Source organism: Drosophila persimilis, unplaced genomic scaffold (assembly GCF_003286085.1).
Source record: "Drosophila persimilis strain 14011-0111.01,24,50 unplaced genomic scaffold, DperRS2 tig00000653-arrow-arrow-pilon, whole genome shotgun sequence".
Lineage (NCBI taxonomy): Eukaryota > Metazoa > Arthropoda > Insecta > Diptera > Drosophilidae > Drosophila > Drosophila persimilis.
In genome coordinates, this window is record NW_020825330.1 from 1,705,967 (window position 1) to 1,730,403 (window position 24,437).

Consider the following 24,437-nt stretch of genomic DNA (forward strand, 5'->3'; position numbering starts at 1 on the left):
GGCAGCCATTGTGTCCGCTCTCGCCAACAGACTGCCGAACGAACGCGACGGCTGGCTGGCTGACTCTCTCTTCTGGTGCTGGCGCTGGTGCTTGTGCTTGTGCTGCTGCTCTGCTCCTCTGCTCCTCTGCTTTGACGCTGCTCTGCTCTGCTCTGCGCTGCTGCTGCTGCTGCTCCTGGACGTTCCTCTGCTCTGCTCTGCTCTGCTCTCACGCTGCTCGTGCGCTTTTATAAATACAACTCCGTAGATACACCATCTATACAGTCGAGCTTCATCTGCCTCTGCCGAACGGTTGCGCTGCGGCTGCGCTCAGAACTCGTGTGCGCGTCAACGCGAAAGCATCTGCAGCGCCTCTAAAAAATAATACCAAAAAAGATACAGCTACAGATACTGATACTGAAGTAGAAGCAGAAGCAGAAGCAGCTAAAAGATACAACAAAATAACACAAGTGCCAGAGGAAACTGCAACAAAAATACAAGAAACACTTTTGGTGCAACACATTTTTTTTGCGTTCAACAAAAACCCTTTGGAATACCCATCAAAAACAGTGATTTTTTTGCCCATCTACCAAAGAACTGTGATTAGATCCATCAACGGATCGAGACCACACAGTGACACCCAAAGTAATAAAAAGTGCAGACAACCAAAACTAAACTAAATCGAAATCGAATTCCAAGTCTAGAGATCTAGAGATCTAGAGATTAGTGTAGTGTACGTTCCCGTCTAGGCCCAGAGCGGGAAATGCCGCCGCAACTACGAAAATAATCAGCGAAGGTAAACCTTATTTTTTTATGTGAAACAAAACATATTTCCACAATATTTTTTTTTTTTTTCTTGTGAAAATTAATGTTTGGATGTAGCGAGGGGAAAGCCCTGGGATTATCGACAATGTGGATTATGTCGAAGGATAAACTTGAGATTTGTGCACTGAAATCACTGATCTGAGGACGGAGAGTGCGAGTAGGGAGCGGAGTCTAGAGCTTTGATTAAATCTGACTCTGAATGTTCCCTGAGTCCCCTGTGGCCTCTGATTGCTCTGATCTTCTCCAATTGCATATCCCATTGAGTTTCTCATTTCATTCCATTGGATTCAAAGTTTACCTGAATTGAGAAAAAAAGCTTCGAGCTTTGTTCCATTTGTTTAAAAAATGTACTCAAGTTTCCGATTGGGAGCTCTCGGAAAATCAATAGCAAACTCTTCCTTAAATTTCTCGATTGAAGATATCAGATGTTGTAAATCTTTGGAGGTTCAAAGTAGCCAAAAGAAATTGCAGATTCCCATTTATGTATTTTGTTTAAAAAGTTCGCATAAAATGGGCATTCTGTCATTAAATGTTTGATTAATATGTTATATAAAAAAAACACAAAATCAGTAGCTTTTTACAGACATCTCCACTTCCATTCTGTTTCGCATAGAAACCGTGTCGAAATACCGGTCGAAAATCCCCCTAAAACCAGAGTTCAGATCTTCCCTAATTTTTGCCATTTCCACTCCCATTTCGGGTCAATTTATTTGGGTCGAGCTGTGCCTTCAATTACGGACGATCTGACCCCTTGAACTTTGACTCTCTGACACAGTGAGGGATGAACCAGGAGTCGGAGCGGAGTCCCCTCTAGGATAGGATAGGGTTAATGGTTAATTTAGATTGACGATCTGTGTAATGGGAGGTGTTATACGCCACAACTCAGTGGAAGTGGGAAATTCAGTTGGGTACGCTGCGTTAGTATGATTAGCGCGATTATTTTTGGCTTAAAGAGAACGCGAAACATTTGATTGATAAATGTAAAAACGGCTTTATTACTAGCTCCCACCTCAAGGACAGACAGAGCGATTAGAGAGAGAGAGAGAGAGAGAAAGAGCGGGAGAGACAGAAGGAGAGGGCCCAGGGCAGAGGGGCCTTATCTTTATCTCAATGACTTTTCATGTGGGGGAACGATGACTCACGGGCGAAATTGAAATCAGCCAACCAAAATGAAAGGCCAAACCGAAAGCCAATGGACAGCAAACACTCGCGGGCCATTTGGCTTTGGCTGTGGCTCTCGGTATCGCTAGAAAATGTTGATATTGATTTCGGTCAAGTAAGGATTTCCACAAGAAGGAAAACCCTTTCCCTCCTCCAAGGGAGCGCTCTCAATAAGTGTGGCAGCATTAGCATTGATAGCGGGGAAAAATTCTAATGAGCCTGCCCCCACATTTTCCCCACAATCGTTTATGCAAAAATGCAGTACAACAGCGCCAAAAGCTAGATAAGCAATCGATTCACCTTGACAGCATTGCCAGATGTCTCTTACTCTCTCTCTCTGCCTCTCTGTCTCTATCCATCTCTCTTTTGCCTGTCATGGGGCATGCCCAGGGCCCCAAACGAGTAGGTTTACCGTTTCACCAGTCCCTTCCACAAATGCACTGGCATCTGATTGAAGTCTACCCAGAAATTTGATTTCGAGTATCCATTGCACAAGTGCTCGTCTTAATGGCATGCACAAATGCTGATACATCGATCGATCAGCTGTTGTTGCGATTCCCGGAGAAATGGAGATGGGTCTGGATGGCGTCTGTTTTGCAACTGTTTTCCTAAGAATGGAATGTTGCCAGTTGCATGTGTGCACATTCACTCATTCGCCAATGATGCGCTTACTTTTGCACAGCAGTGTGCAGCACTTTCTTAGGTTAGTTTTCCCGTAAGGAAGTAGCTTTTTGGGCTCGCAATGCCTTTAATTTGCCTAATCATTCGTTGAGCACGTGCTTCTTGCAAGCTGGCAATGCTTATTAGGTGGCAGTGCTCTGGAGAAACCTGGCAATGCCTTTTTTTGAGACTGGCAGTGCCCTCCCAGTGCTTTCTTTCCTTGTCAAATCTGACATTTGTCTAACCCCTTCTTCGTCTTTTTCTCTCCTTTCAGAACCACTTAAGTCGAAACTCAAATCGACATCTACTTCGATCTCAGCAGAGTATAAAGCAGCAAAATGCTGGCAGCACAGCTACAGCAGCAGCAGCAGCCCCCCCAGCCACACAGCAGTGCCACCGGCGCCGACACGCAGGCAGCGATGGATCGCCAGCGACGCGAGTCCACCACATCGGAGTCCTCGCTGGAGCACCTCGACCTCGGCCGCACACCAAAGAAGCTGAGCAGCAGCAGCGGCCCACAGCCCACATCGACGCCGCACGACACGGCCACAGCGTCGGCGGTGGTGTCGGCGTCGCGCAAGCGCAAGCTGCGACAGCACCAACAGCAACAGCAGCAGCAGCAGGATCTGCTCAGCGACGACGAGGAGGAGGAGGAGCCGCGTCCGCTTGAGGAGACGATGGCAGTGCAGCGGCCGCGCCACAAGCAGCGACGCAACGGCACCGCCTCCGGGGCGGCGGCCAGCGCCAGCATCGTGATGGACTACAGTGCCGGCGACGCCAGTTCGCTTCGCAAGAAGTTCCGGCTGAACCGCAGCGGTGCCAACGGCGACCTCTCCGAGTCCGGGTTCGTCGACGCCAGTAGCTACAACAACAGCCATGCCGCATCGGCCGCCGTCTCTGCTGCAGCGCAGCAGGCGTCGAATGCCTCCAGCACCAGCAGCAGCAACAGCAGTGGCAGCGGAAGTGGCAGCTCTGGCGCCTCCTCGCCGGAGGGCCTGTGCCTGTCCAGCGGCGAGTCCGGAATCGGGGCTGGCGACGAGCACATGAAGTACCTCTGCCCCATCTGCGAGGTGGTCTCGGCCACGCCCCACGAGTTTACCAACCACATCAGGTGCCACAACTACGCCAACGGCGACACCGAGAACTATACCTGCCGCATTTGCTCCAAGGTGAGTCCACAATTGAATCCCTCATTCCCATTGCCCACCTCATAGCGGTCGCTCCATAGCTTGAGCCGTGAAAAGATTACACCCGGAGAAAAGAGCGCTGAGATGCACTTTAATTTTCACATAAATATGAAAATATTTGATAGTATTTATAGAATCCACTTTGGATTATCCGTATCCTTAAATGATCTACGGATCTTTTGACTGTGTGAAGTGCTTGGAGCCATGAGCGTACCTTTCGATTTCTTTATATGTATATATAGTCTCTCTATCGACATTTCCTTGGCCAATTCTCACCCTTTCCTTTCCCCCCACTCGGTCTTCCGTTGCAGGTGCTATCCTCGGCCTCGTCGCTGGACAGACACGTGCTGGTGCACACAGGCGAGCGTCCGTTTAACTGCCGCTACTGCCACCTGACCTTCACCACCAACGGCAACATGCACCGCCACATGCGCACCCACAAGCAGCACCAGTCGACGACGACGACGTCGGCGGCGCAGCAGTCGGCTTCGCAGAGCGCCGGCAGCGGCTCTCTGTCGCAGGCGCAGCAGCAGCGACGCCTGTCACAGCAGCAGCAACAGCAGCAACAGTCGCTGTCGCAGAACCAGCAGCAGGGAGGTGCAGGGCATCCGGGACGTGCGGAGAGCTATGAGAGCGATGCCAGCTGCTCCACGGATGTATCCAGTGCCCACAGCCACACCCACAGCCATGGGAGTAGTCACGCCCGCGCCCACGCCCACGCACACAGCAACAACAACCACAACAACAACAACAACAACAACAACAATCCCCACAAAGCGAACAACAACCACAAGGAGATGCAGCAGCAGATCCAGGAGCGGATCAAGCAGCGTCGCCCCAAGACCACCATCAACAACAACAACATCATCGACGAGGGCTCCCAGGCGGAGGAGGAGGAGGATCGTGATCGGGAGGAGCAGGACCAGGAGGAGGAGCACCCCGATGCGGACACTGACGATGATGTGGCCATGCCCCTCTCCATTACGAGCACCCCGGATGTGGCCACCCTGCTGGCCGGAGTCAATGGATCCTCGCGGGCAGCCTCGCGCTCCCGCTCCCCCTCGCCGGCCATGCCCCTGCTGAGCTGCCCCGCCTGTGGTGCCTCCGACTTTGACTCGCTGCCAGGGCTGTGCGCCCACCTGGACGCCCGCCACTCGGACATACCCGCCAAGTGCCGCGACTGCGACGTGATCTTCGCCAGCCACCGCCAGCTGCAGGCGCACTGCTGCCGCGGCCTGGTGGGCGTGGATCTGCCGCCGCTCCTGGGGGCCAGCAGCTCACCTCTGCACCACAGCGAGGACGAGGATGAAGAGGATGCTGACGACGAGGCGAGGACCGAGAGGGAGGCGAAACAGCACGAGGACTTCTTCCAGCAGCTGTATCTCAAGGGCGAGGCAGCCGCAGCCGCAGCCGCTGCCGCAGCCGCCGGGACATCCACCTCCTCTCCACCGTCCCCCATCAAGCACGAGCCGGCGGACAGCAAGGACCTGGCGGACATCCAGAGCATCCTGAACATGACCAGCTCCAGCTGCACCTCCAGCTTCCTGCGCAACTTCGAGCAGTCGGTGAACACGCCCTGCTCCAGCCAGTACAGCCTCGACGGCCGCGACCAGGAGGAGGAGGCCCAGGACGTCTTCACCTCGGAGTTCCGACGCATGAAGCTGCGCGGCGAGTTCCCCTGCAAGCTCTGCGCGGCAGTGTTCCCCAATCTGCGCGCCCTCAAGGGCCACAACCGGGTGCATCTCGGCTCCGTCGGCCCCTCCGGCCCGTTCCGCTGCAACATGTGTCCGTATGCCGTCTGCGACAAGGCCGCCCTCGTGCGTCACATGCGCACCCACAACGGGGACCGGCCGTACGAGTGCGCCGTCTGCAACTACGCCTTCACCACGAAGGCCAACTGCGAGCGGCACCTGCGCAACCGTCACGGCAAGACCAGTCGCGAGGACGTGAAGCGGGCCATCGTCTACCATCCGGCGGAGGATGCCAGCTGCGAGGACAGCAAATCGCGCCTGGGGCTCGGCGATGATCTGGCCGATCTGAGCTTCCGCTCGGTCTCGCCGCCACCCCCGCCGCCGCCACCCCCAGCTAGTGCTCCGATTGCCGAGGGCTCTCAGCTGAAGCACATGCTCTTGGGAGAGCCGTCGCCTCCATCGCACACCCCCACGGTGGCCGCTGCTGCTGCTGCTGTTGCCGGGCCACCATCCAAGATCCAGGTGAAGAGCCTCGACCAGCTGGTGGACAAGAAGCAGCCTGCCGCAGGCCCTGCCCTCGACTTTAGCATGGATGTGCTGGATCTCAGCAAGAAGCCAACAACAGGAGGATCCTCCACCGCCTCCGCTCCGTCGGGCCCGTCAACGGTGCCAGAGCTGGCAGCCGTCCTGGAGCAGCAGCAGCAGCAACAGCAACAGCAACAGCAACAGCAGCAACAACAGCTGCTGCTGGCACAACAGCAGCTCTTTGGAGGAGCAGCCGGAGCGGCGGGAGCTGGCGATGCCGCTTCCCAGTACATGCAGCAGCTGTTCCGCAACCTGATGTTCCAGTCGCAGACGCCGGGCTTTCCCTTCTTTGGATTCATGGCCCCGCCGCCACCACAAAGCAATCCCGAGAAGCCGCCGCAGCTGAGTCCGCCTACGCGGATGGGCGCCCTGCCCCTGCCGATGCCAGTGGGCGTGCCCGTGCCGCCTGGCGGCCCCGTCAAGATGGTCATCAAGAACGGAGTGCTGATGCCCAAGCAGAAGCAGCGCCGCTACCGCACCGAGCGGCCCTTCGCCTGCGAGCACTGCTCCGCCCGCTTCACGCTGCGCTCGAACATGGAGCGCCACGTGAAGCAGCAGCATCCCCAGTTCTACGCCCAGCGGCAGCGGAGCGGACACCACGTGATGCGCGGTCGCGGAGCCTCCAATGCCACAGCAGCCGTGGCAGCAGCCGCCGCCGCAGCGGCAGCCATGAGCCAGGGCGGATCCGGAGCGGGCCATGGGCACGGCCATGCCCCCATCTCGGACCAGGTGAAGTACGCCATCCTGACGCAACAGCTGAAGGCGCACAAGAACACGGATCTGCTGCAGCAGGCGCTGGCCCACGGATCCAGCAGCGTGGCCGGTGTCAATCCCCTCCTGCACTTTCCCTATGGCGCACCCCAGGCGCAGTTCCACTCCCACTCCCAGTCGCAGTCCCAGTCCCACTCCCACTCCCATTCGCAGTCGAGTAGCCATGGCCACGCCAGTTCTGGGTCCCATCTGCCGCATCTGGTGAACGGGATGCACAATGGGCAGAACAACGGCCAGGCGAGTGCCATCGATGACGACGAACCCAAGCTGATCATTGACGAGGATGAGGATGGCGAGGGCGATATTGAGGAGTTCGACGAGGACGAAGAGGAGGAGGAGGACGAGCCCGAGGACGAGGACCCGGAGCCAGAGGCAACGGAAGAGCCGGAGCAGGCCCACGACGAGGAGCCAGAGGACGAGGAGCAGGAGCTGCCCAAGCCCCTGGAGCACATCTCCCAGACCAGTGCAGCGGCCAAGGAGGCGGCCAAGGAGGCGGCCAAGAAGATGGCCGAGACCATCCTCGAGCAGGCCATCAAGGCGGGCAAGGCCACGCCCAGCGCCACTGCCACTGGCACGCCCATGAGCACGCGAACGCCGTCGCCCAGTCCGGAGCCGACGAGCAACGCGATGCCGGAGCCGAGTCCGCCGAATCCCACCATGAAGTCGATGATCGCCCAGGCCGAGTCGGTGGCCAAGTCCCTGAAGGAGGTCGCCAGCTCCCCTTTCAAGGACGAGTCGCAGGACCTGGTGCCGGTGGCCAAGCTGGTAGACAACGCCACCAGCAGCCAGATGAGCTTCAACAGCTACTTCCGGCCCAGCGACGTGGCCAACCACATGGAGCAGAGCGACGAGGAGGGCCTCGTGGCCTCCGGCAGCGCCAGCGAGAGCAACAACTCCGGAACGGAGGACGTCACCAGCAGCAGCTCCGGCAGCGAGCCGAAGAAGAAGTCCGCCTACAGCCTGGCCCCCAATCGCGTCTCCTGCCCCTACTGCCAGCGCATGTTCCCCTGGAGTAGCTCGCTGCGGCGCCACATCCTCACCCACACCGGCCAGAAGCCCTTCAAGTGCTCCCACTGCCCCCTGCTCTTCACCACCAAGAGCAACTGTGACCGCCATCTGCTGCGCAAGCACGGCAACGTCGAGTCCGCCATGTCCGTCTACGTGCCCACCGAGGACGTCAGCGAGCCGATACCAGTGCCCAAGTCTGTGGAGGAGATCGAGCTGGAGGAGCAGAGACGCCGCCAGGAGGCGGAGAGGGAGCGCGAACGCGAGCGGGAGCTGGAACTGGAGCTGGAGCGGGAGCGGGAGCGCGAGAAGGAGCTGGAGCGCGAACGCGAGCTGGAGCGGGAGCGCGAGCTCGAAAAGGAGCGCCTGGTGCTCATCCAGAAGCTGGCGGCTCAGATGAATGCGGTCGCTGCTGCCTCGGCGGCCGATGCCGGCGCTGGCGGAGATCTGCCGTACAAGTGCCACCTGTGCGAAGGCTCCTTCGCCGAGCGTCTGCACTGCCTCGAGCACATCAAACAGTCGCATGCCCACGACTTTGCCCTGCTCCTGGCCAAGGGAGCCATCGAGCCGGAGTCCCGTGCCGGGGAGTCCAACCACCAGCATCTCCTGCAGCAGCAGAGCACCCCGGGGGCCGGCTCCGACGATGAGGCGAGCGGCGGCGGCGGTGCACGCGGAGCCTCTGGCAAATATCCGGACTACAGCAACCGCAAGGTGATCTGCGCCTTTTGCCTGCGCCGCTTCTGGTCCACCGAGGACCTGCGCCGCCACATGCGCACCCACTCCGGGGAGCGGCCGTTCCAGTGCGAGATCTGCCTCCGCAAGTTCACCCTCAAGCACAGCATGCTGCGCCACATGAAGAAGCACAGTGGACGAGCCCACAACGGCGACAATCCTGGCTCCGACTGCTCCGACGATGAGCAGGTCGCCACTCCTCCATCCACCCCAGGACCCACTCCGGCACCGGCACCGGCACCGGCCACCGGCACCACCCCCACTCCCACCAACAACAATAACAGTTGCCAGAACAACAACAACAACAACAGCAACACCAACGCCAATGCAAAGATGGGTCTGCGCCTGCCGATGCGGCACATGCTGCTGGACAATTCGAGCGAGTGGCGGGCCAGCCGCCTGGGCGAGCACAAGGAGAACATCGGAGAGGCGGCAACCCCGTCAGCCGCGGCGGTGGCCAGCTCCGATCTGATCGGAAATCTCCTGGGCATCAGCGACCAGGGCATACTCAACAAGCTGCTCTCCTCCGCCGACGAGGCGGCCAAGCTCCTGGGAGTGGACAACAAGTAGGGGGCCGGAGTCATCCCAGTAGGCAAAGCATAGCATACTTTCTACAGTCAAGCCTCCTCCACACCTCCATAGAGGAAGAAGAAACAGCAACAAGCAACAACCATTTACCGCCTTACGTATACCAAAGCTTAAATAGTTTCAAATAATAATGATAATATCTGTAATCTATACTCTTAAAGAAAGTCTTTTTTTTTTGTATGTTTGTATGTACGTTTTTTTTTTTCAGCATTAATATTATTATTACTATATTTTTGTTTCAAAGTGTGTGGCATTCCATTGTTTAAGCGGTCCAACCGGATGTGGTAGACAAGTTACAAAAAAAGAATGAAAGGAAATATGTAATCAAAATTAGCAAGCGAAAAACTAAAGCAGAAGATCGTATAAGACCCCCACTAGATATAACGATTGATTCGATTCGATTCGAAAAAAGGGATTAGGAGATAAGTAGCTGCAATGAAACAACGAACATTTTTACATGACATGAAACAAAAACGAAAAGACTTGATGGCGAAAACCAGAGGCGATACTAATACAAACACAACCATATAGATTAACCATAATACATGCATACATATATCATAAATACTATACCATACGTATGTGTAAGCCAGAGATTGTAAATTGAATTCGGGGGCCTTGAGAACCGCAGCGTGGCTTAAACTCTAGACTAAGCAAGAAACTAAATGTTAGTCAATTAATTAAGATTAGACATGAATGTGCATGCACATGTACATGTACATGTACATGTACTCGTATGTATATGTATTTGTATGCATGGTTCTTTTTTTTGTCTGTAGTACTTAGTGGTAGACGTAGTTTATTTAATGAAAACTCATTCATTCACACACACACCCCAACATTCATACACCTAAATACATATGCACACATTCATACATACGGTACGATACGATACGATACGAAAGTATACATAGACGGTTAATTCATATAAATATAATTATATTAGTCGACTTCTTACAGCAATAACCAAAGCATTTCACTTACGAGTATTTAGCGTTTGTTTAAGCTAAACCACATACACACACACGACAACAAATATTAAGGTTTATTTAAATCAATTGCATGCATATACATACATACATATGTATATATATATATATATATATATATATATATAATTCAATATACGTATGTATTGTAGTATCAAATATACAACAACAAAAAGCAAATGTTCAAGTATATCAGTTATTTATAATGCGGAGCAACAGCAACAGCAACAGCAACAAAAAAAATCAACAACTTAAAACATACATTTATTATGGAACAAATAAATTATATACCTAGCCTTTTATGACTTACGAGTACTTAATTTTAACGAAAAGTGTACTTAATTCTAAACTGTAAAAGACATGTTGCACATACACACACACACAACACAAAGAGAATGGATTAAAAATTGAATTCAAATAAAATAAAGCGATTTCAAAATCGAATATACGATGCCTATAGATCTACTCTTCACTTATTATTTATTTCCCCTTGAGAAAGTAGAAGCTCTTCTCAAAAATAGGAGAGCAACTTCTCAAGAAATCAACCATTTTCAGTTGACTGATGTCGCCCTGGGGCCATCTGAATACAGGATATATTTCTCTAAAAGAAATCTTGCTGCAAAATCTATTAAATCAATTGTATTCCTCCTAGTCAGAATATACTTCTGTTTCGGAATTTGAAATTTCAGTTTGAAATGGCGTTGAGCCTGTATAAGTGCTGTAAGGCGCACCTGTCACCGATAGCAACATCAAAACATCGATTCCATAGATATTAGCATCGATGTTTCTCCGCTGTATTACACTAGTTCTACGTGCGGTCCAAACTGGCGAAATTAAAATAAAAGTTACATAGTTTGTTTTGGCAAAATATGCCTCCCAAACAAGAGAGCAATGTACAGTTGAGCAAAAAACTCACGTGGCTGTTGCGGCATGGAGCTGTCAAGGAGGGCATTGCCATCCAAGCCGATGGCTTCGTGAATATCTCAGACATACAATCACACCCGCGCTACGTAGTCTTTAGTCTTCAAAAGCTGCAAGAAATTGTAGCTGACGATGCCAAACAGCGCTATATCCTGCGCTGGAATGAGGACGCCAAATTCCATGAGATACGCGCCAACCAGGGACATTCGTTGGCGGCAGTGCAGGGCGAAGCGTGTCTGGAGCGGATTTCGAACGCCAAGCAGGTTCCTCTAGCTGTCCATGGAACCTACTACAGGTGCTGGGAGGCAATCAAAGCACAAGGCTTGGGCCGCCTGCGGCGGAACTATGTGCACTTTGCAGTCAGCGATGTGGGTGAGACTTTGAGTGGTTTCCGCAGCGATAGCCAACTGTTGGTCTACTTGGATGTGGCCAAAGTGTTGGCCGACAATCTGCCGCTGTTCCGCTCCAGCAACAATGTGATCCTCTGTGCTGGCGTCGATGGCTTTATAGACAAGACCTACTTCAGTCGTGCGGTGGACAGACGGACTGGGCAACAATTGACATACTGATAAAATGCACTTAATAATTAACCTCATATTTGTGTATTGTATTTCATTTTAAAGAATAAGGAAAGGGCCCGCAAATGGCAGAAGCTTACACAAACACGCCGGAGACGGAAGCTCACCGATTCACTGTTATTTAGGCAATGCGATGTCAGTTACATCTATATGTAGTTGCAATGTAACAACTGTGTATTAACCGTGTAATTACGACAAATAAATTTAATGACAATTATTGTTACACTTTTTGGTTAAACGATATTTTATAAAGAATCCAATAAAAGGGAAGATGTTAGTATAAACCAGTCTTGTAGAAAATTGATTAATTTATCGGACCAAATTCAATGCTCACTGCCAGCTAGTAATACCAAAACGAATATCAAAATCGAGGAATATATCCATTTCTAATCATGACCCTAAGCCCATTATGGACCAGAGGAAATTTAAAAGTATGAAACTGAAGATTATTAATGAAGATAAATTGTGGTAATTTTTTTTGTGAGGAGAGAGAGAAGATGGAACTACAAGGAAAATTGAAAAACTGTATTATTTTCTGCGTTTTGACTCAAGGTTTTCACCTGTTTATGTAGAAGTTTTTTAACAGTGGATTCGGTGGGTTAAGGATCACTGCAGTCAAGAATTTGTTTTTGTTCGTTTGAATAACAAAACAAAATTTGGTTTGATAAGAAACCCTAATGTCAGCAGTCAAAACAAAGAGAATATGGCGCACTACAGCAGAATCGAGGACACCGTTCCGGGGAAACCGATGGCCATGACTGCCAACTGGATCAGCGACCAGCGAAGCGGATACAAAGCGTCACAAAACAGATTTCCGCGAACTTTGATCTGTTTCAGCGCCCTGCTCTCGTTAGTTATGTTTATTGCCATCGCAGTGGTGGTGTGCATGCAGCTGAAGCAGGGAAGCGTGAGCTGGGAAGAAGCAGAGGAGCCTAGTGCAACGCCCCATCGATTGGTTTGCTATTACTCAACCTTGGATGCAGACGTGGATGCGGATGCCCTGAGCTTGCTAGACGTGCCTGGGGACCTGTGCACGCACATCAATATCGGAATAGCCAGCCTGGACAATGCCACGCTGTGGCTGGGCCCACGACTGCGGCAGGTGCTGCAGAACGAGACGTTGGCCTTCCGGGCGGCCCATCCACAGGTGAAGCTGCTCCTATGGATTGGCGGCGCCGACAGCGGCACCCAGTTTGCCCGCATGGTGGCGAACCATGCGATGCGCAAGAAGTTTCTGCGTTCCCTTAAGGCCCTGCTGCGGCTGTACCCCGCCCTGGATGGCATCGATCTCGACTGGGAGTTTCCCAGTGCCTACGACAAGGATCGGCAGCATCTCTCCCAGCTGCTATACGAAATTCGGCAGGAGTGGCGACGTGAGCGCCGCCCCAACGCCCTCCTCTCACTGGCCGTGGCTGCCCCTGAGGGCATTGCCTTCTACGCCTACGACACGCGTGAGATCAATCTCTACGCGGACTATGTTAACCTGATGGCCTACGACTTTCACTTCTATCGCAAGGACACGCCCTTCACCGGCCTCAACGCCCCCCTCTATGCCCACGCCACCGATATGTCGATCATGGCCACGTTCAACATCAACTACACAGTTCACTGGTGGCTGCAGAACGGCTTGGAGCCGCACCGTCTGGTCGTCGGGCTGCCGACCTATGGCCACTCCTTCACGTAGGTCCTATGTCATCCTCATGATCTGCTCTGCTAAAACTCATTCTCTTTGTTTTAAAATAGTTTGGTCAGTCCGTTGAATCATCGGATTGGGGCACCCGCCTCGGGCTATGGACAGTGCGGCCAGTACGGCTATACAACGCTCTCGCAGACGTGCGAATGTGCCGCCAGATACCTGAAGCCGATCTACTCCTACGACACGGAGACGTGCTCGCCGTATTTGAGCGGCCTGCAGGAGTGGATATCGTACGAGAACCAAACCAGCATCGCCTGCAAGACGAGCTTCATCAAGTCGCTTAATCTGGGGGGCGTCATGGTCTTCTCCCTGAATACGGATGATCTGAGGAACTCTTGCCGATTCCAGGCCACGTCGGAGGGGGACCATAAACCTATTTTTCCTCTGACGCAAGCGGTAAAGGGTATCCTGGATGGAGAAGGAACGCTGCGAGAACGCTGACCGCTGTGTCCCTCAATGGATTTTAGGATCAATTCTGTTGTGCATTCAATGGTGTTTCGATTTATTATGAGAGAGAAGGGTTGCGGCATGCGGAAAGCGGGATCCTGTCCCGTCCCTCCCCCTTTAACTGCTTATCGGACTAGAACGGAGAACGGAAACGGAAAGAGCTTTTTGTACATAGTCATAGACACGATAACTTTTATGTTTAAGTATAAATTAAATTATCACAATCGATCGAATTCATAATATAACTAGAGGGGGGGAGGTGGGTGGTTTCAACCACACGCAAAAAAATATTCTATATGTATACGATATATCGGGGTAAACAATGGGGGAAGGGGGAAGGGGAATATCATAAATATTGTACATGGGGAGGACCTGGATCTAGATCTGGGATTAGAAGCAAAGGAATGAGAGCCAACAGCTTCTGGCCGCACCGTCCGCCCCCCCATTCCCCGACGAGAGCCAGAGTATTGTATGATACAAATATGAGCCATCGGGATGCGGAATGGGAGTGGCGACTGGGGAATGGTTCTAGGTTCGCCGCAGGCATACCAGATCGGGCAACGATTGGGCACAGTAGATCCTTCTTCGTTCCGGCAATCATGTCTGCTTCGCGGGCCTCTGCAGGTTCGGGGGTGGATTGGCCAGCAGCTCGTCGATCTGCAGCTTGTAGGCCGACTTCAGTTCAACCAGATCCAGTTCCAGCTCCTCCGTGCGCTCCACCTTCTCGCCGTACATCTGGAGCAGGGCATCGTAGCGATGCTGCAGGTCCTCGTAGCACTTCTCCATGGTCTCGTACGACTGCATTTTCTCCTTCATCTGTGAATGGACAAGTATACGTCCATTATCTACCCAGTTAACTGGAGGACGGACGACTCTAGCGACTACTCACCGTTTCCAGTTCAATTGTCAAATGGGATATCTCTCCATCGAGGACTCCGCGCTCGGCCTGCAGGCGCGACAGCTCCCACTGGAGGTGCGTGAGTTCGCCGTCGCGCTGCTTCAGCAGCGACTGCAGGTGCTCCAGCGTGGTGGTATTGCCCGCCATGAAGCTCAGGTGGACGCCCTGGATGATTCCAGACTGGTTGCGACCCGAGTTGGAGGCACAGTCCAGGTCGTCCTGTGGATACGAAGCCAATGAGTCATCGCACAGTTGTCCCAGGGAATGGCCCAGGCTTACCGTCTGCCAGTCGATGATGCCGCCCATCATCGCCTCCTCCGTGGAGCCGCTGTCATCGGCCAGACTAAGCGGAGGCGAGTGCTCAACGGGGACTTTTTGTGGCTGCATCTCGCTGCTGGCCTTGACGGCCTCCACGGTAAGCAGGCTGGGCACGGGCTGCCGCTTCACAGCCTCCTGCTCGGCCTCGGCACCGGCATCGGCGTGCTGCTTCTCCTGCTGCTGACACTGCAGCTCTTCCAGGCCCACAATCCTCTCCTGATGCACCTGCAGCTCCTCCAGCAGCGTGGCCAGCTGCCTGTGGATCGGAATGGATCGAAAGTATGGATTAAGGAGGATTTTTTGGAGAGATCTGGAAAATGCTGACAAACCTGCTGTGTGCGCTCTCTTTGAGGCTGGCATCGTGCTCCAGCTGGCGCAGGGACATTCTGGCACTCTCCGCCTCCGCCAGGGCGCTGGAGAGCTTCGCTTCGAGGAGTCCGCAGCGCGTGCGCAGCAGCTCCTGCTTCTCGTTCTGCACGGACTCGAGCTGCTGCATCGAGCGCAGCTGCAGCTGGGCATCTTCGGCCCTCTGAATCAGCAGCTGCTCCTCCTTGTTCCACGAGGCCGTGCGCTGGTTGAGGGTCTTCTGCAGCGATTCGATCTGGCGGATGAGCGGGGTGGTGGTGATGCTCAGCTCCTGCGTGGAGCTCTCCGCCCGAAGCTCGGCGGCCTCGAGGCGCCTCAGAAGCTGGCGGTTCTCCTCCCGTAGCTGCTGCTCCCGCTTGGCCAGGCTGTGCTCGGCGTGGCGTAGCTTCTCCCGCATGTCGCCCAGCTGTTGGACATACTCCTGATTCTCGGCTCTCAGGCTGTCCTGCTCCACGCGCGTCCGCTTCACCAGATCGCCCCTGACGCCGTCGAAGCTGGACTGGAGGGCCGACAGCTTCGACTGCAGATCCTCGACGCGGCTGCGGCATTCGGCGTTCTCCTCGTCGACGCGTCGCTTCTCGTGGGTCATCCGACCCACCGCCTCGATTTGCGAGCGCTCCATCTCCTCCTTGGCGGCCAGAGACTTCTTCAGCCGCTCCGATTCGCTGGACAGCAGCGAAATCTGATCGCCGTTTTTCTTGAGAAGCGTGTCCGAGGTCTTCTCCTTCGAGCGCAGTTTCTTGATGATGATCGACTGCTGGAGGATCTCCTTGGAGAGCTTCTCGCCCTCCGACTGGAGCGCTGCGATCATCTCGTTGCACTCGGCCAGCTCGTCCTTGGGTATCTTGTTAAGCAGCTCGTCCTTGAGGCTCTTAATCTGGATGCGCAGCGCATCCCGCTCCCGGATGCTTGTCTGGAACTTCTTCTCCAGCGCCGACAGCCGCTGCACTGCCTCCGCGGCATCGGGACTGTTGGCGCTATTCGCCGCCGCCTCTACGGAGGCGCGCAGCTCCTGATTGCGCTCCAATAGCTCGGCATTCTGGCGCTCCGACTGCAGCAGCCGCTGTTCCCGAGCCTCGATAACTTGATTTAGCTCGCTGATGCGATTCACCAGCTTGTCCAGCTCCGACTGCGAGTCCTCCGACAGCAGCGATATCTCCGAGGGCTCACGATAGTGCCCCTTGGTCTTGAGCACCTGTCCTGCCAGCCCAGACCCTGTCCCTGTCCCAGCCCCAGACCGGCTGCTGCCCAGCTCCTTGAACTTTTGCGGACTCGTGCGCGTCGTGGTGCTGTTGGTGCTGGAGTCCCCGTTCGGATTGGAGATGATCTCGATGTCCGAGGAGGTGGACGAATAGCTCTGGTCGACCATCTCCGCCTTGGCCCCGGCCTCGGCCCCCATTTGTCCTTGTCCACCGGCCTTGTCCTTGTGGCTCATCTGCATTTGGATGTCCTCGAAACTCTGCGTGGAGTCCGAATCGGCACCCCCCGTCACATTGGCGGCCGCTTGAGTGTCGCTGAACACCAGGGCCTTCATGGTCTTTGTGGAATCTAAGAGGAGAATCGAGTCCACAGGCAATGAGTGGTCCCTTATGTTCTTGCACTACTCACCATTTAGATGATCTTCCAGGTGCCGCTCCAGCTGTGTGCCATCATCTTCGTCGTCGTCGTCGTCTTCGCCATCTCCTTCGGCATTGTCGGAAGTCTCATTGCTGGCTATGATCACGATGCTGTCGGGCAGCGAGGGCTCCGTGTCCGGCGACATCTCTATCTCGCTGGCCGTCGTCGCCGTGATGAGCTCCAGCGAGGATTCCGAGTTCTCCATGGCGGAGGCGGCGTCGCCCTCGGGCGAAGTGGGCGATGGCGAAGACAGCAGGTCGACGGAGTCCGATGTGGCCGACTGTCGCTTGGCATAAGGATTACCACCCATGCCCGTTGCAGCGGATGTGGATGTCGGTGTGGGCGTGGTTACGGCCGGATCGCTGGCTCTGGGTGGAATGGTTACCATCTCGTTGGCGTGGGGATTGTCGAAGAAAGTGGGTTTGGGCGTGTCCGAGGCTGGCGTCTGCGAAACGGATGCGGCGGCAGGGCCCGAAGCGCCTGAGTCCGATAAACCTCCGCTTTTACCGCCCGACCCCGAAGCGGCGCCCTCTCGCTCGGCGGCCTTGTCCCGGTCGTCATCCTGGATGTCGAGGGCCTCGATGAGCACCGTCTTGGCCTTCTCGAACCAACTCATCTCGCTGCGTGGGCGTGCTTGATTCTGAGCTGCAACTGCAATCAAAATCAAATACCCAAAATACCAATATTGTTCTTCCTTTTTTTTGACGACGTTGCAGGAGGCGCATACAATATTATTTTTTTCTGCTCTGCTCTTGGGGACGGGGCTAGGGAGCTGGGGGGCTCACAGGGATGCGTCTGACGGGCCCACTAACCAAGCACATGCAAATCCCAATTGTTTTCTGGCACCAGGTTGTTTCTTAAAATATATAAGGTATATTATCCAGTAAATATATTTATCGGAACCGATATGCCGATACACATAATTGGCAAAAAATATTATCGATATTTTGACCAGGTTTTGGGGGGGGGGCGCCGACCGACCGTTGGATGGCATTTAAGGGCCTGTATATTTAAATGCGTATTTATATATATTTTTTTCTAAATTTTGGCGACAAAATTTCATTAATTTATTAAATTTTGTTCTTTTGTATGGGTAAGTATATATATATATTTAAAAGTATAGGGCATAGAAACATCCGAACGCAAGTTTTTGTTGAATACGCTTTCTCAAATCGTGTTATGTTACCAATTGATTAAGTTTTTCCGTTAATAATTTGTGTTTAAGCCTTATTAAACCATGAATAGGAAGCAGCTTGAATGATGTCGTGGTTTTTTTGGAGGTAAAGATTAAAGATATCAGTGTTTTTTCCGCGGTATATTTTTTGGTATATTTTGAAAATGAGATTCTATTTTGGTATATTTCGGATATATTTCACTCACTTAAAAAAAATCACCCATAAATCGTTGAAGGTCTTACAGCCTGGCCGAAAATGAAAGGAAAGTGTTTTAAAGATTATTAGCCATAATATTTACGCGTAAAAAGTGCAAAAATAGTCGCCTATTTCGAATAGACTCACCTGCGTTCATAAAGGACTCAATTTTTTTCCATGAGCATCTCCTGCAAGAGGCAATGTTACACGATGCAGCCCCAGTGTAAACTGGCTATTAGTAGGATTTATAGGTAAACGGTGCGAAATTTTGATGGCAAACGATCAGAAATTCGTTGCTGATCCGTATAGTATTCGATGTGGCCGCTTGGGACATGGTTCTAAAAGGCAACTGAAAAGGGTTTGAAACGGAAACGACGCGATTTTTGCTTTAAGGAAATGTTTGTCATCCCAGTCAGTTTCTGTTTAAAAGGTATTTCAACGATATTTTAAAGGAAGTGGTCTTTTTACAGAGACCAAAAATTGGTATCGGTATCAGGATATATATATGTACGTACAAAAAACTAGTCAAATGCATGAATACAATTTGAGAACACGAATTTATTAAATACGTTTTAAAACAGTTTGGAAAACAGTATCTTTGTAGAAAGTTTACGAAATGGGGTATACAAATGTCCTAACTCCGTTTGACAAGCAAGAAGTCTTCAAATACCAAGAACATTGACGTGACAACATAGCGACTGTTTTTTTTTTTGTTTAACTTTTTTGTTGAAACCTTCCTTTAGTCAAAACACAATAAAAGCAAGGGCTAAAAACTAACCAATCTTGTAGAAAATTTGTTCATCAATGGGATAAAACTATGTGGGCAGAGCTGAGGGTCTTGGTCAGCCAGAATTATTCATAGAAATATCATATTGAGCAATAGGAACGATTATTCTCTTACGTTTTTTTAGTTGACCTTTTTCGCCAAAACCGTTTTTTTAGACAATCCAATAAAAGAACATTTTTAACTAAGCCAGTCAAGTAAAAAATTGATTCTCCATCGGATAAAATGATGTGTTCAGAGCTGAGGTTACTAGCTAGCAAGTAATATTTCACGGAATATCAAAATCGAGGAATATTGATGTAACTTGAATAATTTGTCAGTATATTTACGGTAGATTTTGAAATTTGTCACGTATATTTTTGTGTATTTCTGAGGGTCAGACGGTATATCTTATCGATAAGTCCGATAATTATCAGACTGATTGTCGGGCACCTCTATTTTATAAAATTAATACAAAGAGTACACATAAAACGAAACGAAAAACCCAGCGGAGGCGAAACGGTCGTTTAAATTAAGAGTGCAATAAACGCGGATTAAGCGCAATCACAACGTAATTTTGGCATACGATCCGCAGGACACCGTCAACAGCAACAATAACAATCAACTACGCACCGAACCGAACCCCAGGCACCGACCGATTAACGCCCTCCCCGATCCCAACGCCTGCCCGCACTTTTGCACACACACATACACACACACCAGAACCAGTGCACGCACACTCGCCAGCCAGCACCCGTCGCTAGCTCCCTCGCTCAGCACCCGCACACACACACCCAAGAGTCCACGCACACACAGATATCATCTATACGGACGGAGTGGACAGACCGACCAACCGACGGACATTCATTATCATCGCAGAACACACAAACACACACACGGCGTTTGCTATTGTTGTCTACTGCATTCAGCACACAACTCCATCTCCATCGCGGCGCCCCGTCAAAGGAGTCAAAAGCAGACAAAGGAACAGCGCAACGCAGCGCCCGCCGGCGGTAGGGGGGTGGCCGGAACTGGAACTGACCGGCGCAAGTACGTCACAAAGGTAGCATCAGCAGCAGCAGCAGCAGCACCACCAAAGGAGCCCAGTAACAGTGCGACGCAATCGAACTCAGAATCGGAGGAGAAGGCGGAGTCGTGGACTGTAGCTGTAGTGGCTAGAGGAGAGGAGGAGGAGCAGCAGCAGCAGTAGCAGGAGGGGTTCTCTATGGGTCAAAAGGCGAGCACACCGGCGACCAGTGGCCAGCAGAGCCCGCGCTCCAGGACATTCTCGAGCAGCTCCACGGGAGCCCCTGACACATCGCCACCGGGTGGGGACTCGGGCGCTGTCGGCAGCCGCCATGTCGTCGGCGGTGATGGCGGCCAGGGATTCAATCTGTTGCGGACGCTGCCGGGATTGCAGGTGTACCACAACCAGAACTCAACTTCCATAGACAGGCAGAGGGCGCGCAGCCTCAGCTCGGTGCCGGACATCCAGCAGCAGCAACAGCAGCAGCAGCAACAGGGCTCCATCACCTCATCCGGCAGCAGCCCACATGCACACACACACAACACACACCCACCACACACCGGCGGCGCCGTGTCCGTGGCCTTGTCAGCGAATCCGGCGAACAGCAACAACAGCTTCTCCGTTGCTGCCAACAACAATGGCACCTCGACGCAATCCTATATGCCCCAACGACGCACCCTAGGCGACTCCATACGGGTAAGTACTCTCGCAATCGCACTCGCACTCTTTCCACTATATTCGGCAACCGCTCTTCAGGATATGGGACTCACTGGCGGTACCATTGCCGAGAGCATCGCCCTGGCTGCGTCTGCCACTTCCGCCAATGGGATCGGACGCGTATATACAGCCACATCGCTTCCATCGCACATCTGGTCCTTCAATGGTATGTCTTCCAGCATCTGCTGCTGCATCTACTCGTTCATCTGTGACTCATCTGTTCGTCTGTGATCCCCTTCCGCAGGTATCAAGTGCCCCGTTTGCAACAAGTTTGTGCTCCCCGACGATATTGAATGCCACCTGGTGATGTGCCTCACGAAACCACGTCTCTCATATAACGGTAGGCCAATCTCCACCCCCACCCCCAATCCCCACTCCCCACTACACGCACTAAAGCCCTTTCTCTACCTTTCGTTTTCTAATTTGTTAATTCTCCTACGGCCCTGACAGAGGATCTATTGACGGACGCCAAGGGCGAGTGCGTCATCTGTTTGGAGGACTTGAGTCCAGGAGACACAATCGCACGGCTGCCGTGTCTCTGCATCTATCACAAAGGGTGAGGGAGGCGAGGAATACCTGCCTAAGGAGGGCCATCGCATTGACAGCAGTATTATATCAACGCTCTCTGTCTGTTTTCAGATGCATCGATCGTTGGTTTGAGGTGAATCGCTCCTGTCCCGAACATCCTGGAGATTAGTAATCCTCATACGGTAAGAAGCCTTCGAAAGTGAAAAAGAAACGATTACCATTTCGGAAAATAGAATCGGGGAACTATCATAGATTTAAGCCCCTGGGAGGAGAGAAATGCAGACCCACAAAAGGAGCCTTCGGTGTCCCTGAAGATCCACCGATTTCGATGAAATTAATGTAGAAACAGACAAGACTTGTTCTCCGTTCAATAGCTGCCAATAGATCTATGAAATACTGTCCGATCCGATGGCAATAGATAGAATAGTAGATATTTAGATATAACATACAATATTGTAGGGAAGATTCCAAGTTTTGGAGGTTGGTTGGACATATAATGTGGTTTTAATTATGTATTTAAATGGAGTATTTGCGTAGTGATTGCTTTGAAAACAAATTACTAGTTCTTTTCGTAGGTAATTATCAATTATCCCCATTGACCTAGGGGGGGGGGGGGGGGGGGGGAGGGAGGGAACGGAACTGCATTTAAGCGGAGAATGTGTAACACTAATCAGAGCAAGCGGCTAGCAGCTAGCAGCTGCTTAATATATAAGATCTCTCGGATATATGGCCATGATTTCTAATGCGAATATATCTTGTTTCTATTGCAGTGTTTGCTGTTGATGTTTGCTCGTTGAGTTGTTCGTTATGCAAGAGATCGGGAAAGTACGTAGACGGAAGGGAGAGACCAAGAGAGAATAACAGCGAGAACTACTGGCAGCCACAGCAGCAACAGCAACAGCAGCAGCATCACCCCCATCGGTGCCAGTTGCCAGGTTCCGGGTGCCAAGAGGTGCGTGGGACAGGGGTCCCAGGCTACAGTTTTGCGTAACGTATGTTTTGGCATTTTAAAATTAGCTCGATAACCAATAAATAAATTTATTTTTCGTGTAGACAGTAGACAGTTAAAATAAGAGGAGAGGAGAGGCTACCTATATCGATCTACATATATCGGATAATTTGATCTACCACCCGCAGACCGCGTAACCGTAGCGACACGATCGACTGCTGAAACACAGACACACAAAACTCCCCCCTACCCACAATCACACACAAACACAAAAAACAATTGAAAGAAATTAATTTACAAAATGCTAAACTGGCATGAGGAATAAATATGTTTTGGTGATTGAGACGATACCAACCCAACCCACAAATACAACACAAACCACAAAAACCAGGAACAACCAGGAGAGAAGGCCACGACCTCGATGGAGATGCGGGGGATCGAGAGATCGGAGATCGAAGGATAATGATAGAATGATGGAAATGTTAAGCGAAGCAACCAACCAACCAACAAAAGAATGTCAACCAATGTGATGTTAAATTTTATATTTTGTAACTATAACGATAATGCTGTAATTATAAATGTAATTGTACGAGTACTATATATATATGTATATGTGTATGTATGTATGTATTTATTATTTTAAAACCACTAACAAAAAGCTAGATGTAAACAACTCTAAAAACCAACAAACCAACAAAAATGAAACCAAGAACACCATAAAAAACCACAAGGAGAACAACTCCCAAACACAACAACAACCCACACACATACATATACGAAAAGAAAACATTATAAATATTGTGCAAAATTAGAGAATATAAGGCGGGAGAAAAAGGATTGAAACGACAGATAACAAGCAAAGCAACCAAAAAAAAGGCCCCTAAAAAAGAGAAAGAAAAAGCTAAAAAACTTCCACACAAAACTTTCAAACTAACAAAAAAAGAACAAAAAACTCAAAATGTATAATGAAAAATTAAAACTTCCACACAGAAATGTTCCAGGAGATTCTAAAAATGTTTCAAGATTTGTTCAAAACAATCGCAAACATTTTAGTTTGTGCGCCAGCGTTTTTAATATTAGAATGTCGCTAGGTTACACGATTTTCTATAATCTTTTATTCCTGTAAATTTCTGTTTGTTATCTGTAATATGTATAGTTTGTTTTTTGTTTTAAACAAAAGAAGAAATTCGAAAATTCTGATAAGAGAGATAGATAGGCGCGAGAATATTTCAAATATATCCCCCCACTTTGTTTTCCCGTTTGTAAAATGTGAGAATTCTGGTCAAACACGAGGTCGTAGTAGGGCTGAGAGGATGATTAGGCCTGCGCCTCCGCCTCTGCCTCCAGCCATATCCGATGTATCCGATATCCGCCGAAGTCCGGTAGTAGTCGTTGACGTTCAAGCCGTGCGTTTATTACGATTACAATTTACAATATACTGTTTTTTTTTATATTTTGGAATGGATGTATTACCAACTACATGTTATACATATATATACTTTTATTATTGCTCATCGATACGGATCACGATGATCATGACGATGATGATTGATGATGGATCCGCAAAAGTTTCCTTAGCAGCAAGCGGCGGCCGCTCTCGCTCGTAAGAACTATTTTGTAAATGATATACTTTAATGTATTGTACAGATACAGGTGTGGATATACATATATCTATATATATGTATATGTATAAATATAAATTGTAACTGTATAACTATAGCGTTGCATTGAACGATTGAGGTTTGAGGAACCCCAAACCTCTCCAAAAAGCTAAAAAGCATATTTAAATAAAAACAAACAAATAAAAACAAGAGAAAGCGATAAATATTAGGTACTATCGATCGACGATTGGTAAACCATTGATTTATATATGATAATTGTTTGGAAAATACCGAATACGAGTAGTAATTGAATGCCAATCACATTCTGTCTTGATCCTAGAAAAACCAAGTCACAAGAGAACGGAATCTTTCCACTTTTTACACACCGATCGAGCGCGTTGCAAGGTTAACTTGAATCTATGCTCGATTTGTCGATTGAACAGAATCGATTACGCTCGCAATTACCAC

The 24,437-nt window shown here is 50.8% G+C and overlaps 5 protein-coding genes across 6 annotated transcripts; 4 read left to right on the forward strand and 1 right to left on the reverse strand.

Moving 5' to 3' along the window:
• The first annotated feature begins 300 nt into the window (after positions 1-300).
• Positions 301-9,903, forward strand: LOC6597773. Its single transcript, XM_026991250.1, has 3 exons — positions 301-775; positions 2,900-3,794; positions 4,124-9,903. Exons 2-3 carry the CDS (start codon positions 2,964-2,966, stop codon positions 9,164-9,166), a joined length of 5,874 nt encoding a protein of 1,957 aa, XP_026847051.1. The 5' UTR covers positions 301-775; positions 2,900-2,963; the 3' UTR covers positions 9,167-9,903.
• A 1,137-nt stretch (positions 9,904-11,040) lies between these two features.
• Positions 11,041-11,889, forward strand: LOC113566280 (tRNA 2'-phosphotransferase 1). The gene has a single exon (XM_026991260.1). The coding sequence runs from the start codon at positions 11,043-11,045 to the stop codon at positions 11,661-11,663; it is 621 nt and encodes a 206-aa protein (XP_026847061.1). The 5' UTR covers positions 11,041-11,042; the 3' UTR covers positions 11,664-11,889.
• Positions 11,890-12,310: 421 nt separating this feature from the next.
• Positions 12,311-14,039, forward strand: LOC6597771 (chitotriosidase-1). Its single transcript, XM_002022938.2, has 2 exons — positions 12,311-13,352; positions 13,416-14,039. The coding sequence occupies exons 1-2, from the start codon at positions 12,376-12,378 to the stop codon at positions 13,807-13,809; spliced, it is 1,371 nt and encodes a 456-aa protein (XP_002022974.2). The 5' UTR covers positions 12,311-12,375; the 3' UTR covers positions 13,810-14,039.
• A 90-nt stretch (positions 14,040-14,129) lies between these two features.
• On the reverse strand, positions 14,130-17,877 carry LOC6597753 (TATA element modulatory factor). Its single transcript, XM_026991252.1, has 6 exons — positions 17,742-17,877; positions 17,006-17,665; positions 15,361-16,945; positions 14,993-15,287; positions 14,705-14,932; positions 14,130-14,631 (listed from the first exon to the last, which is right to left on the reverse strand). Exons 2-6 carry the CDS (start codon positions 17,628-17,630, stop codon positions 14,413-14,415), a joined length of 2,952 nt encoding a protein of 983 aa, XP_026847053.1. The 5' UTR covers positions 17,631-17,665; positions 17,742-17,877; the 3' UTR covers positions 14,130-14,412.
• A 2,480-nt stretch (positions 17,878-20,357) lies between these two features.
• On the forward strand, positions 20,358-22,968 carry LOC6597752 (E3 ubiquitin-protein ligase znrf2). 2 transcript variants are annotated; one of them, XM_002022936.2, is made up of 7 exons: positions 20,358-20,870; positions 20,931-21,057; positions 21,136-21,231; positions 21,342-21,447; positions 21,531-21,601; positions 22,190-22,411; positions 22,473-22,968. In XM_002022936.2, exons 1-5 carry the CDS (start codon positions 20,373-20,375, stop codon positions 21,586-21,588), a joined length of 885 nt encoding a protein of 294 aa, XP_002022972.1. In that variant the 5' UTR covers positions 20,358-20,372; the 3' UTR covers positions 21,589-21,601; positions 22,190-22,411; positions 22,473-22,968. The 2 variants fall into 2 exon arrangements, with proteins under 2 accessions (XP_002022972.1, XP_026847059.1); XM_026991258.1 differs by having other exon boundaries at positions 22,477-22,968.
• The last annotated feature ends 1,469 nt before the right edge of the window (positions 22,969-24,437 follow it).

What these genes read in the sequence shown, in the direction of transcription:
- LOC6597753 (XM_026991252.1), bottom strand. Translation starts at nt 17,630, where the DNA reads ATGAGTTGGTTCGAGAAGGCCAAGACGGTGCTCATCGAGGCCCTCGAC. An exon ending in CCTGGAAGATCATCTAAATG is followed by an intron (nt 16,946 to 17,005) that starts GTGAGTAGTGCA and finishes TTCTCCTCTTAG; the next exon opens with ATTCCACAAAGACCATGAAG. An exon ending in GCATCATCGACTGGCAGACG is followed by an intron (nt 14,933 to 14,992) that starts GTAAGCCTGGGC and finishes TCGTATCCACAG; the next exon opens with GACGACCTGGACTGTGCCTC.
- LOC6597771 (XM_002022938.2), top strand. Translation starts at nt 12,376, where the DNA reads ATGGCGCACTACAGCAGAATCGAGGACACCGTTCCGGGGAAACCGATG. An exon ending in ACCTATGGCCACTCCTTCAC is followed by an intron (nt 13,353 to 13,415) that starts GTAGGTCCTATG and finishes GTTTTAAAATAG; the next exon opens with TTTGGTCAGTCCGTTGAATC.
- LOC6597752 (XM_002022936.2), top strand. Translation starts at nt 20,373, where the DNA reads ATGGGTCAAAAGGCGAGCACACCGGCGACCAGTGGCCAGCAGAGCCCG. An exon ending in CCCTAGGCGACTCCATACGG is followed by an intron (nt 20,871 to 20,930) that starts GTAAGTACTCTC and finishes ACCGCTCTTCAG; the next exon opens with GATATGGGACTCACTGGCGG. An exon ending in GCACATCTGGTCCTTCAATG is followed by an intron (nt 21,058 to 21,135) that starts GTATGTCTTCCA and finishes CCCCTTCCGCAG; the next exon opens with GTATCAAGTGCCCCGTTTGC.
- LOC113566280 (XM_026991260.1), top strand. Translation starts at nt 11,043, where the DNA reads ATGCCTCCCAAACAAGAGAGCAATGTACAGTTGAGCAAAAAACTCACG.
- LOC6597773 (XM_026991250.1), top strand. Translation starts at nt 2,964, where the DNA reads ATGCTGGCAGCACAGCTACAGCAGCAGCAGCAGCCCCCCCAGCCACAC. An exon ending in CCTGCCGCATTTGCTCCAAG is followed by an intron (nt 3,795 to 4,123) that starts GTGAGTCCACAA and finishes CTTCCGTTGCAG; the next exon opens with GTGCTATCCTCGGCCTCGTC.